Source organism: Megalobrama amblycephala, linkage group LG13 (genome assembly GCF_018812025.1).
Source record: "Megalobrama amblycephala isolate DHTTF-2021 linkage group LG13, ASM1881202v1, whole genome shotgun sequence".
NCBI lineage: Eukaryota > Metazoa > Chordata > Actinopteri > Cypriniformes > Xenocyprididae > Megalobrama > Megalobrama amblycephala.
In genome coordinates this window covers 15,607,568-15,620,458 of record NC_063056.1, presented here as the reverse complement: position 1 = coordinate 15,620,458, position 12,891 = coordinate 15,607,568, and the positions used below count along the sequence as shown (strand labels likewise).

At 37.9% G+C, this 12,891-nt stretch overlaps 1 protein-coding gene across 1 annotated transcript; it reads left to right on the top strand.

Moving 5' to 3' along the window:
* tmem196b (transmembrane protein 196b) lies at positions 1 to 4,850 on the top strand. The gene is made up of 4 exons (XM_048154267.1): positions 1 to 367; positions 825 to 881; positions 1,106 to 1,360; positions 4,185 to 4,850. The coding sequence occupies exons 1-4, from the start codon at positions 353 to 355 to the stop codon at positions 4,233 to 4,235; spliced, it is 378 nt and encodes a 125-aa protein (XP_048010224.1). The 5' UTR covers positions 1 to 352; the 3' UTR covers positions 4,236 to 4,850.
* The last annotated feature ends 8,041 nt before the right edge of the window (positions 4,851 to 12,891 follow it).

Sequence of the window (12,891 nt, the reverse complement as noted above, 5' to 3'; positions counted from 1 at the left end):
AGGGATGACTTCAAAAACCCAGAAGACTAATTCGCCGCTAGTTCCCTCAAGATTTTCTATGGAGTTTTATAATGGTGTTTTTCAATTTATGAGTAAAATAAAGCCTATGGTAAACATAAAAGTAAACTGAAGGCATGAAGAAATTATTTTCACAGGAAAAAAAACAACATTTTGATGATCAAATATGAGTTTTAAGGGATAAAATTATTGACTGCAGGGGGACTTTAAATAAGTTTTATTATAACATATTTGTCACTATTATGTTCAGTTTAGTTTAATTTGTGGACTTTTAATTTGTATTTCTTCAGTTCCTGTTTTCCTTTGTTTGATTTCCCACCAATCTTTAGTTACTATGGTCACCGTCATTGTGAGTTCTGTGTTTCAGCTGTGTTTGATTAATTATCTAGTTTGTGTTTGCTTTATTTCCTGCACTCTTTGTCCGGTTAAGTTTCCGTTGAGTGTGTTTGTTCCTTATTGTTTGCCTGCATTGTGGATTTTATTATTAAACTTTGTGTTTTGGAACTTTATTCATCATCTTCATCTGTATTCCTGCAAACTCCCGTGAAAATATTATATTATATTATATTATATTATATTATATTATATTATATTATATTATATTATATTATATTATATTTAAACAGTTTCTCTTTTTTTAATTCACACTTTAAATACTGTAATTATTTTTATGCATGGAGTTTATTAGAGTGATTTTACCTTTACAATATCCAATGTGCAACTGCATTATGATATCCACAATGTATAATATGAAATTTTACTAGAATTTGATTTAGATTCAGTAGCAAATCTCTGCTTTTTTTCAGTTTCTTGTCTGTGGACTATGTGGAATACTGTGTGCCAAGAAGAGAACTGGACTGACTGTAAGAGGATAGTGAAACAAGGCGCAACAATATAAATAGTTCTTATCTAATCTATACACACATACACAGAGATAACAACCATTGTAAGCCACCGCCATAAGCTTGTAATCATTGTCTGTAATCCCTGCTTCATCACTCTTATGATACTATCATGTAAAGATAGTAACTTTTATATAGTTAATAATGCTGTGTAATTATCACGCTTGTTTTGTTCCGCCTCACAGATGATCCTGTTTTCAGCCTGTTGCATCTGTGGACTTATTGGGGGAATTCTCAACGTCCAGTTTGTGCGTGCAATGGTGAAACGGACGAACAGCTTGTACTCTCTGCACCTGGTCTTCCTCTGCCTGGCCAGCCTGGGCATCTTGGGCTGCACCCTCTCCACCTGGCTCACCTGCAGACTCGCCAGCAGTGAACAGAAAAGAATGTTTCTGGAAAGGGATCTGTCCCTGCATCATTCCGTGGAGATGGGCGACAAGGTGAAGGCGGTGTGCGGGTGAACTATCAAGGGACTGTGAGATCTATTTTGCTTTTATTGAAAATACGTGTAGATTTGGTTTGAAACGCCATTAGGGAAGCTACTTCAGTCATGCAAGTACAGCTCCTATCTCTTTGAATGGGGAAACATTGAATTCTACAAAGCTGTTCACCAAGCAAGCTTACGATTAAATTTCATATTTGAAATCACCAATGAAATCTGACAATAACTGTCTCATAAATTGTTTCTAAACGCTCAAATCATGACAAAAAAACTGCATTTATCAGGTTGGACCAGCTAACGCGCATGTGCAGTCCTAAGTACAGGACTCAGAACACTAGCTGCGTCCAAATTCAGAGGCTGCATCCTTCTAAGGCCACATTTGAAGACCGATTGCATCGCCACGGCGCAGCGAAGGCTGTCCCAATTCGAAAGCTCCTTCAAATGCTGCCTCTAAATGCGTTGTTCGTTTCCTGTGCAATGAAGGATACAACAGGTGGATCCTTCACGGCCTGCTCCAGAATTCATTGCACGCTGGTGATGACAGGATTGCCAAATTACACTTTTAAACGCAAGTATTGGGTTTCAACTTGCTTGAATATCTAATGATACAAATGTAAAAATAAAAAAACTTTAAAGCAGTTCAAATGTTGACATATCTTACTAAGATGAGATTATACACCGATCAGGCATAACATTATGATCACTGACAGGTGAAGTGAATAACACTGATTATCTCTTCATCACGGCACCTGTTAGTGGGAGGGATATATTAGGCAGCAAGTGAACATTTTGTCCTCAAAGATGATGTGTTAGAAGCTGGAAAAATGGGCAAACATAAGGATTTGAGCGAGTTTGACAAGGGCCAAATTGTGATGGCTAGACGACTAGGTCAGAGCATCTCCAAAACTGCAGCTCTTGTGGGGTGTTCCTGGTCTGCAGTGGTCAGTATCTATCAAAAGTGGTCCAAGGAAGGAACAGTGGTGAACCGGTGACAGGGTCATAGGCGGCTAAGGCTCATTGATGCACGTGGGGAGCGAAGGCTGGTCCGTGTGGTTCGATCCAACAGACGAGCTCCCGTAGCTCAAATTGCTCAAGAAGTTAATGCTGGTTCTGATAGAAAGGTGTCAGAATACACAGTGCATCACAGTTTGTTGCGTATGGGGCTCCATAGCCGCAGACCAGTCAGGGTGCCCATGCTGACCCCTGTCCACCGCTGAAAGCACCAACAGTGGGCATGTGAGCACCATAACTAGACCACAGAGCAATGGAAGAAGGTGGCCTGGTCTGATGAATCACGTCTTCTTTTACATCACGTGGATGGACGGGTGCGTGTGCGTCGCTTACCTGGGGAACACATGGCACCAGGATGCACTAGGCAGTGTGATGCTTCGGGCAATTTTCTGCTAACCCTTTCATAGAAAACAGTATTCCCTGGTGGCTGTGGCCTCTTTCAGCAGGATAATGCGCCCGGCCACAAAGCAAAAATGGTTCAGGAATGGTTTGAGGAGCACAACAATGAGTTTGAGGTGTTCACTTGGCCTCCAAATTCCTCAGATCCCATTTAACAACGCTCATTCCAACTTTCGTGGCCTTCGAAGTCTGCGTCCTTCTAAGGATGCAGCCTCTGAATTGGGACGCAGCTACTGACTGTTTCAATAGCAACTGGAGCTTCTAAATGCAGCTGGAATGATACAATGGCTTTATTCTGCCATATTGCATGTTGCACTTTCTTCTATTCATAGTAATATGAGTGCACCATCTTTGTATATCTAAAGTCTTTGGTAGAATTACTTTTAAGTTTAAGTTGAGTCATGATTATCTTGTCTTTCATGAGATAGGAAAGGTCTTATTTCATGTCACTGTTAAAGTTATAAAAATAAATCCTGGAATACGACCATTCTGATTTGGCATAAATATATAATGTTAATATAATGTTTACTGGCAACTTTGGTAAGTGAGTCTACTTTATTCCTGGTTTGCTAATCAGGGACACAATCATGGATAAATTACATTCCAGACATATTTTAACTGTCACTGGATGAAGACTCAGGTGTGATGGTGTAAGTTTGCAATAATGAAGAATTCAATATATGTCAAACCTTCGAAAGGTTAAAAGGTCAGGTATTAGGTACTTTAATGTTAACCATGTAAAGCATGACATATGAAAAAGTAGTCAGAAAACAATCTGTCCAAAAAATGTTTATTGAACGTTTAGACAAAATCTAAAAAAACGTTTACATGTGTGTTTTGTTGCATATCATATTTGATAGATCAGGTTTTTATTACTCACAGTATGATTTAGGAGAATATGGAGTTCATACTCAAGGAGGGGGGAAAAAAACACCTTAATTTTATTCAGAGGCCCAAACTAAGCAAGTTTGGTGAAGTTGTTGATATTGGCGAAAAATGAAGATGAAAATTTGATAGCGTGTAATGGAAATCAGTGAGGTCTTTATAACAATACAGCAGTCTACTTCCATAAAATGCATATAAATATCAGTTGTCACTCTATGTCTTAGTGGGGGCAAATCATAATGTAAAGTAATACAATGATATATATATATTTTTAAATGATACCAAAAGGCCTTTTACTTGCAAAAAAAATACACACTATCAATCAGACGACAGAAGACAGTAGATGGTGTTCAACACGTTTTTTTATCATGTTGGTAATTCAGAGAAATTTGTGTATTAAATATGATAAAGTAGACTTAATAGGGTTAAAAATAAACAGCATAGTCAAACACGTTATGTATGTGTGTGGGAGAGAGAGATAGAGAGAGAGGAAATGATCACACTGACTGTTTTCTCTGGCCTGTCAGGAAGTTCCAGTGAAGCATGCTAAGCACAACAGGAGCACCTCACTGCCATAAAGCTTCCAACCATCGGATTTGCATAGGTTTTTATCAGAAAGACTCATTTCATTCTCTGTTCCAATTACCAGGCTGTTTTCAAAGCACCTTGCAAAATCGCTAATCAAGGATTTTGTGCTCTGAAAGGCAAAATGCAAAAACATTGCAGCCGCAGAAGGAAAACCTATTGCTGTTACTTAATAACTAAGGACAAGTAGGCTGGTCAATGACCCTGTGAATGGTTGCTGCTAAAATTCGGAATTTGCAATACAACAGCGACATCTGCTGGTGAAACGTGTCAGCACCTAAGTGGAGCACGAAGTGCCTAACAGCAGAAGAAGAAAGCAACCAGGGTCGACTTTTTAACGTGTGCTGAATTGCCCTATATCGCAATGGAAAGCGCTCGAGCGTATTGTTGTTACATTCTGGCTTCTTCGACTTTTATAATCACTGACACGTTTGAAACCCCTGTTGTTGAAACCTATTGTATAAAAGCAAAGGAATATGTGCTTTACCTTTTGTTTTGACCCCTTTCCCTTCCGCCAAGACCATCAAGAAATGGACCTTCATAATACCTTAATAACTTTGTGTCTGTTTTATGCTCTGAGATCAAAGTAATTATCTCTCTATATGCAAATAAATATTTTTAAACAAAATGTGTTGTTTTTTCTGCACATGAGACCTTGATTCTAATACTAGAACAGAGTGACAGTGTTCAAGTTTAGCAATGGTCTACAAAGGCAATACCAATAGGCTTATAATTTATGAAAAGAACCAGATCATGACATAACAGCGATACACTACTGAACATAACAATGCAGAAATCCTTTCTCCTTTCAAAAACCGGCACCATTTGACAGGTGAAATATCTGAATGCTGTCTCTGTGATGATCCTAGAGGGCGCTGTTGTTCCCTAGCTAGTCGCCACTATAATTCAACCCCTGCTGCCCCCTTTCTTCCACTTTGTGTCTCTGAAGCTGACAGCTCGTGAACCATTCACAAATCATGGTTATGAACAGAAGCATTCCTTTGTCCTCTGGGTATATAGGGCTTCATTTGGTTCATTCCCATGATATATGCCGAGGGCAAGAAGTCGTTTAACACACAATTTATTAACTCCCTGATTTATAACCCATGTAAAAGAAATGTGGTCTCTGTCCACTTCCCCATTTACTCTCTGAAAAGCCCTCTAATAATTTTGTGACTGATGATATGAATAAGGAAGAAAGTATAATAATTACAGATAAGAAAACAAATGCAAGGCTTGCCTTTTCCTTGACCTAGACTATGCTGGTCATCCATAAGCACATCCATAAAATGTCTGCATTGTAGTTTTTGTTTTTTTAAATCTCATTTAGACATCAAGAGTTTCGTTTGTTGATCCAAACTAAGTAACAACAGGGATACCATTACATCGAAAAGTATTTTGTTACAAATTACAAATACTTGCTCATCAAATGTATCAAAATAAAATACAATGTATTTAATTAAAATACAAGTAATATATCATTTGAAAATACAAAAATACAGATAAAATTTACAAGCAGTCATTTGAAGAACTGACTTTCCACAGATATAGAAAACTTTTAGTTTTTCAGGTAAAGTTGACCTTTTTAAAGGTGCCATATGTAAGATTTTTGCAGTAAAATATCCAAAAACCACTAGGCATTATATATTTTGTTCACTTGAGTACTTACAATATCCCAAATATTTCCAACTATTTGTAAATCATGAGAAAATTGCAATTTTAACCAAGGCTCCGGGACGTGTGAGGAGTCGCCTGTCAATTGCGTCATACCCGCGTTACTCTCGGTTTCTGGTTTTATTTTGTAGAAACCATGGAAACATGTTTTAATAGACAAGGGAATAACTGTTTTGATATATTTATAGACAGAAAACGAATTGTTGTTATATAGCTCAACACGTCTTATTTTTAAATCTAATTTTCTTGATTTTCTGCGAGTACCATGCTTTACCATGCCTCAGAGAAAAACACTATTTTGTGAAGTAGCTAACATAGCATAATCAGATGCAGCTTTATTTTTAGTAACAGTAATACATAATTTTCTCCATCATATAATATGTTTTAAAATTAATTGCATGCCATTTATCAACACAAGCCATCCAGTATTTATTAATATGATCATCTAAAATCGATCTAGCTTACTGCAGTGTGCAACAAGTGTCTCACAGCAGCAACGTTATAACATCATTTTCAACACACTCAAATGTATCTAATATGATAAACAGAGCTGCGTTACCTCATACTCATGACCGTAAAAGCGGAAGCAGCGCCGGCGACTGTGGCATAATAAAAGTTCCACTGCTCGCGTGTGTTGCGCAATCGCTCCAGCGACCTCGTTCAGCTCCCATAACACTCGGTCCTGTTCTGCTTCATACTACAGTAATGTTAATAATCGCATCTATGAACGTGATTTCTTCCTGAGTCCATGAACTGTTTCCACCAGCTGTGAGGTGAAGACCGCATGTCCCAAGATTCTGCGCTCAAACATGGCGTCATCAAGCTACAGTTTTGTTTTGAATAGGCCTCTAGCGACCTCTAGCGGACAGAAATCTTACATATTGCACCTTTAACATTAGCTTCAAAGTAAGAAATAATACAGAAATTGAATAATCAAATGCAAAATAAAACACTGCATAATCTTCACTGTATGGATTAAATATAGTTTGTTCTTTATTAAAACTACTAAAGTTATTCAGTCAAGAGCATTGAGTGATTCTCTTTTTTTCTTTTGTTGTTTGATTAAAATTAAATTCGGCATGAAATCAAAGCTGACCCTATTTACTTTCTTAGCGCATATTACTAGTCTTGTGGTGAACAATTAATTTGTGCAAGTTAATACACAGATAAAAATTGTTTGTCGTGGTAATCTTTAATCAAAATCTGAAAAGTTACTTTCGGTCTGGAATGGCATTCCTTCTCTGATGACGTTAGTTTGACGGCATGGGTTGAAAACGCTTAAAACCACTCCCCTCCAACTATTAGTCTGCTATGAGCAGAGATAGAGAGGAGGAGCGCTAAAGTAAAACCCTGCCCTCAATTCAATATTCTGTTTCACTTGGAAATACGTCACAACACTGGAGAAAAGTCATTTGCAACTTCCGGTTCATGGGGATTTTAAGGACAGACAGCAGAAGTTTATTAGGCTGCTGTCACTTTAAGAGCTGCATGGATCCAATACTGTTACACAAGCATTTTCTTTCTCAACTGTTATTTCTGCTTAAGACATAATCAACTGTGTTTATATGAATACTAGCCAAAACGGGCATTTTGACATAACTTTGTGTGTATTTGACAGTTCAAGCACAATAAGCAGCTTTGGGTGTGTGTCAGTCAGCACGAGTACCACATTAAGTTCATTTTCACTGCTTATTGTGCTTAATAGCTCTTTTTAACATCAAGCATGTCCAACAATTTATTTTCTAATTCATGCATTTTTTTTTTTTATCGCTCTTAATGTGTCAAAAACATTAAGTTTGGCATGAAACAGAAGATGCAATTGACTTTATTTATACAAGTGAAATGGCTTCCTGAACAAGAAAAAATGTACGGCGAGACTTGATTTTGTCCATGGGGAATTAACTGGATCATTGGATGATTGCGGTTTGCTATTGGTCGATCTCAAGTAATTGCGGTCGATCGCGAGTAATAGGTTGTCACGACTTCGTGACAGCAAACACGTCAGAGAACAGATGTCGCTGCAAGAGAGAATAAGTTATTTTGTTTAAAGATTACGAGGCGCATGAACTAAAAAATAAAATAAAAAATAACAATCTGCACGGATAAATCATTTATAATAACTACCACAATATTCCATAAAAAATAAGAATGGTCATGATTTAATTTGACTTTAAGCAGTCCTGAACCACCGATCAGGCATAACATTATGACCACTGACAGGTGAAGTGATTCTCTTCATCACGGCACCTGTTAGTGGGTGGGGTATATTAGGCAGCAAGTGAACATTTTGCTGTATCAGTAGGCAATGAGCTCGCTGCTCAACCTTCAAATACTTGGTCAGCATTTGCTGTAGCAGTTGCAGCGCACTTTCAGTAACCCTTCACCATCCCCAGCTCCACCTGTATAGATCTGCTACAGGTAATTCATATATGCTATATTGTACAGCAGCAGCATATCTTACTTGCTCACAGCAGCATGTTGTGTATGTATTGGCAGTAGCAAGTCCTGTACTTGCTCTGCAGCAGCAGCAGCAGCAGCGAAGCAGATCTATTATGCCAAGACCAAACATATCAACAATGTCATATCCATTACCATGCCAAACACTCTGAGAGTTATCATGACAGAAATAATGTCCCATAGACAAAATAACTGATAAAAATAATCTGTTGTGTAGTGCTCTGACATATGCCGCAGCTGAGCACAAGGTGATCCAAGTTCTCAGATCGAAGTTCAGGCTTCTCAAGCCAACATCAATGTTTGTTCACAAACTTTAGCCTCTAGTTGCAAACTGTGGATATATTGCAAAGCATTCCCATCTCTATTGCTTTTATTAATGACATCATCAGCAATCAAATGCAATCACACTTACTCTTGGCTTCCAGTATGTATCTTCATTTTATGCCATCTTTCATGGTATGAAAGGTTTGTACATTATCATTAAAAAGCAATTTCTCTATAGAGAAAATGAATGGGATTTTCCGACTATTGGTCTTTGTGTTCCCTACATCTCAATAACATTTTAAAACTTCCCCCATTTTATCATAGATAAACATAAACACGCCCTGTTCAGATGGAAAATGTTTTACGGATAGTTATCAGAGGACAACTTGCTCAATCAGCTGGAACAATGTTTCTTTAAATCAGTCAGTTTGTTTCTCTTTCTGGTCGCTTTCCACATTCGCTTGTCTGGATGAGCGGCGACCTTGTTCCACTGACTCATACGAGCAAAGATTTTGTGACTCACTGTTGGCGGTGTCTGAGGGATGAGCTGTGTAAATCATCTCTCTTCTTCTCCCCTCCCAGAGCCACTGAGAACTTGGGGTAACCTGGACCAGTGGGACGTTCTCTCCATAATTGCCTCTCCGGGCATTAAACCACACAGCAATCACAATATGAGTGAGTATTTGGAGGAAACTAGTGGAGACAGGAAGTAGTCCTCTCGTATCGTGTGCTGGCTCATCACTCTGGCAGAAGATGCTTGGAAATTTAAATGTCATTGTGTGGTTCATTTCAGAGGTGCCGCTGAATTGATTTTGAGTGCAGAAAGTTCTACTGACTGAAGTTCAAAAATAACTGTTGCCCTTGGCTATCACACTCTGTTGAGCTGAACTGATACATTACCGTATATATAAGGCATAGAGCAGCTTTTGTTGTTTTGACCACTCAAACAGAGCACTCTACCAGGTAGCGGCGTGTGTGGTGAGTGCTTTAGATGGAGAAGATGAAGGGAATTCTCTCGTGACAGGTCACATTGACGCTGTAGCAGCTGAGGTCTGCCAACCCCGCCTATAATGGAGAACACAGACATGGAGAAGTGCACTGAAGGATGTGGTCAGAGGGAGACGAGGCTTACCAACATTATTAATGACTCATTAATTGTCTGTAAATGGTGATTTCCCATAGAAGACTCTTTGGTACAAGCCGTCTGAACCTAGTTCAGAGTGGAAATTTGACTGAAGGTTATTTATTTTCACTGATTAAGCGTGTGTTTGGGAATTCTGGTAAACCTTGTTAAGAGGTTAACAATATCACCATTTATAAACACCATCTTTAGCGCATTTTGAACAACAACAACAAAAAAATGCATCCATCCATAATCAAAGTAATCCATAGGACTCCAGTGGGTTAATAAAGGCCTTTTAAAGCGAAGCGATGCATTTTTGTAAGAAAAATATCCGGTAACACTTTATTTTAGGGTCTTTTAACTAGTTGCTTATTAGCATGCATATTACTAAAATATTGTCTGTTTATTGGTAATTATTAAGTAAATATTAATGCCTTATTCTGCATGACCTTATTCTACATTCTTAATCCTACCCCAGGACATACAGCATAAGCGTTTTGAAGAATGCAGAAACGGGAAATATGTTCAAGGCGATATTTTGTGTTTATAAAGCATAAACGGTTGTATTTTTTTTTTTTAAATGACTGATCGTTTCGCTAGATAAGACCCTTATTCCTCGTCTGGTATCGTTTAAAGCCCTTTGAAGCTGCATTGAAACTGTAATTTTGACTTTCAACCGTCTGGAGGCCATTGAAGTCCACTATATGGAGAAAAATCCTGGAATGTTTTCATCAAAAACCTTAATTTCTTTCCGACTGATGAAAGAATGACTTGTACATCTTGGATGACATGGGGGTGAGTAAATTATCAGGAAAAGTTTATTTAAAAGTGGACTAATCCTTTAAAATTATCTTTATTGCTGTATTTTTTCTCTTGATTTAGGCATAATTAACAAAACTATGTAGTATAAATCTTATTTTCTCCACTACTTTGCTTCAAGTAAACATTACAGACCTTTTTAATCAGATGAATTTCCTTTAGTTTTTTATTTTCTTTGAAAATAAACAAATAAGCCATGATCGTCATTTGGAGATACTACGAATTCTAAATATTTTTATTCCTTGATAACTGTATATGTATGATTCAGGTTAGTTTATTGTTGTCTAAGTGAATCATTCAGCCTCGCCCTTAGTTAAACACGAGCCTGGTGCTGAGAGTTAGTCCTATCCTGAACAGACAAACAGCGACCCGCCGTCACCTCGCTAATGTCCAGCAGATGGCTGTTATAGGCGTGAACTGCAGGTGCGCATACAAATACCTGCTCTAACACACACACATGCAGAAGTGCACACGTATAAACAGAAACGTGCACACATTTTTTTGTACTTAATCTTTTTTTCACAAAGGCTTCACAAAGACCTCATTCTGTTTCCAGTGGCAAGTGAAAATGTTGTATAAAAATAGATTTTTGATTTTCAACGTTTTTTAAGGTAAGTGGTTGCAAAGTTATACTCCATTAAGTGAGTATACTAAACAACATCCTATGTTTACTGAAATTCATACATGAAACTGTATATTAACCTCTTAAAGTGAATAGTTTCTCAATCAGACTTTTTAATATTTTATATTACAAATGCACTACATTTTGATGCAATAACTAATTTGATGCATAACTAAAATAGCTAGTTAAACATAATGTGCACCGAGCATGTTCTCAGAATTAGTATGTTAGAATGAACACTAATCTTTATGATGGTAATTTCTTATAAAACACCATCATTTAACTCAAAACAGCATATGTAAAACTAGACAGAACAGTAAACACAACTACAACTTAAATTCATTAACAACACCTACTGTATTTACAGTCCTCATAAGCCCCCATCCCTTTGTCTGGGCATACAGAATTAAATATTCAGGTGCCATAGGAAATGGGCACTCATCCTGATGAAATGCACGTTACGTCTCAATTTGCCTACTTATATCTAAAAGTGTGTACTCTTAAAAAAAAGTAGGGTTTGGGACGAATGTCATAAAATTGCACTCTTTCACATAATTACGTACAGCCTGTCACCGTGAACCAGCCTGTCATCAACTTATCACAGTTAAAGGTAGGATAGGCAATATCGGAGAAGCTAGAAATAGCAAGTGTGAAAGCATGAGATCCTAGAATAAAAACAACTTACAGAGCTCTGACTTGTACCACCTGACTGCTGCAGATTCATTTCGACGTTGATAGTGTTGACATAGAAACACATAGATCCAAGTCTGAGGACGTGAACAGCTCCGGGTAGAATGTCACGGATTGCCATTTTGTAATTACGGCTACGACATGGAGAGAACACAGCATATGCTCATTGTTTTGGTTCAAGAGGAACTGTAAAAGGTGGCTGCTGTTTGTTTGTGGCACTCGGTGACTGTCTGTCAGCAACTCTGCTGACTGAATGCAATGATTGGACGAACATTTTTTGATACTGAGACTTCCACCAAAGATATATGCACATGTTTTAATATTTAGACCACTTTTATTATTGATTGCTATCAGGATGTTAAGAGAGTTTAAACCAGTATAACAAAAAGTGTTTATAACATATTGCCTACCCTACCTTTAACACCTTATATATACACTCTACATTGTGTTTAGTTAAATTTGCTGTACTGTATTGGAGAGAAAACAAGTAGCCTGTTGATCTGTCAGTGGGTCTTTCGTGCTGAGAACGCTTGATTTTTGCATAATGATGCATTTAATAGTTGCCAGACTTATCCGTTTTGCTGTTGTGCTATTTAGTATATTTATAAAAGTTCACAATGTAGTTGCAAATGAAATAGAACACACACACACACACACACACACACACACACGCGCAATAAATAAATAAATAAATATCAAACTATAACTCAACCCCCTTTCAGGGCACCACTACTAATGCTCCAACTTCTGAAGTCATGATTACGAGCTTGTCACATTCAAGTGTTTTGTTGTCGGAAAGAACAGGAATCATGGAGGATTCATTAGCCGCTTTTCCACTGTCGGGGCAGTGCGAGCCAGGGCTAACAGCGTGCCGGGCTGGGCCTGTGGCCACAGACCTTAGGCACCGAGGCCAAAATCAAGTTGCGTTTCCACTGTCAGTCCGCTAGCTCCACAGCGCTGATCTAAAAAACGCACTTAAACACACCTCCCTTGATCAAAC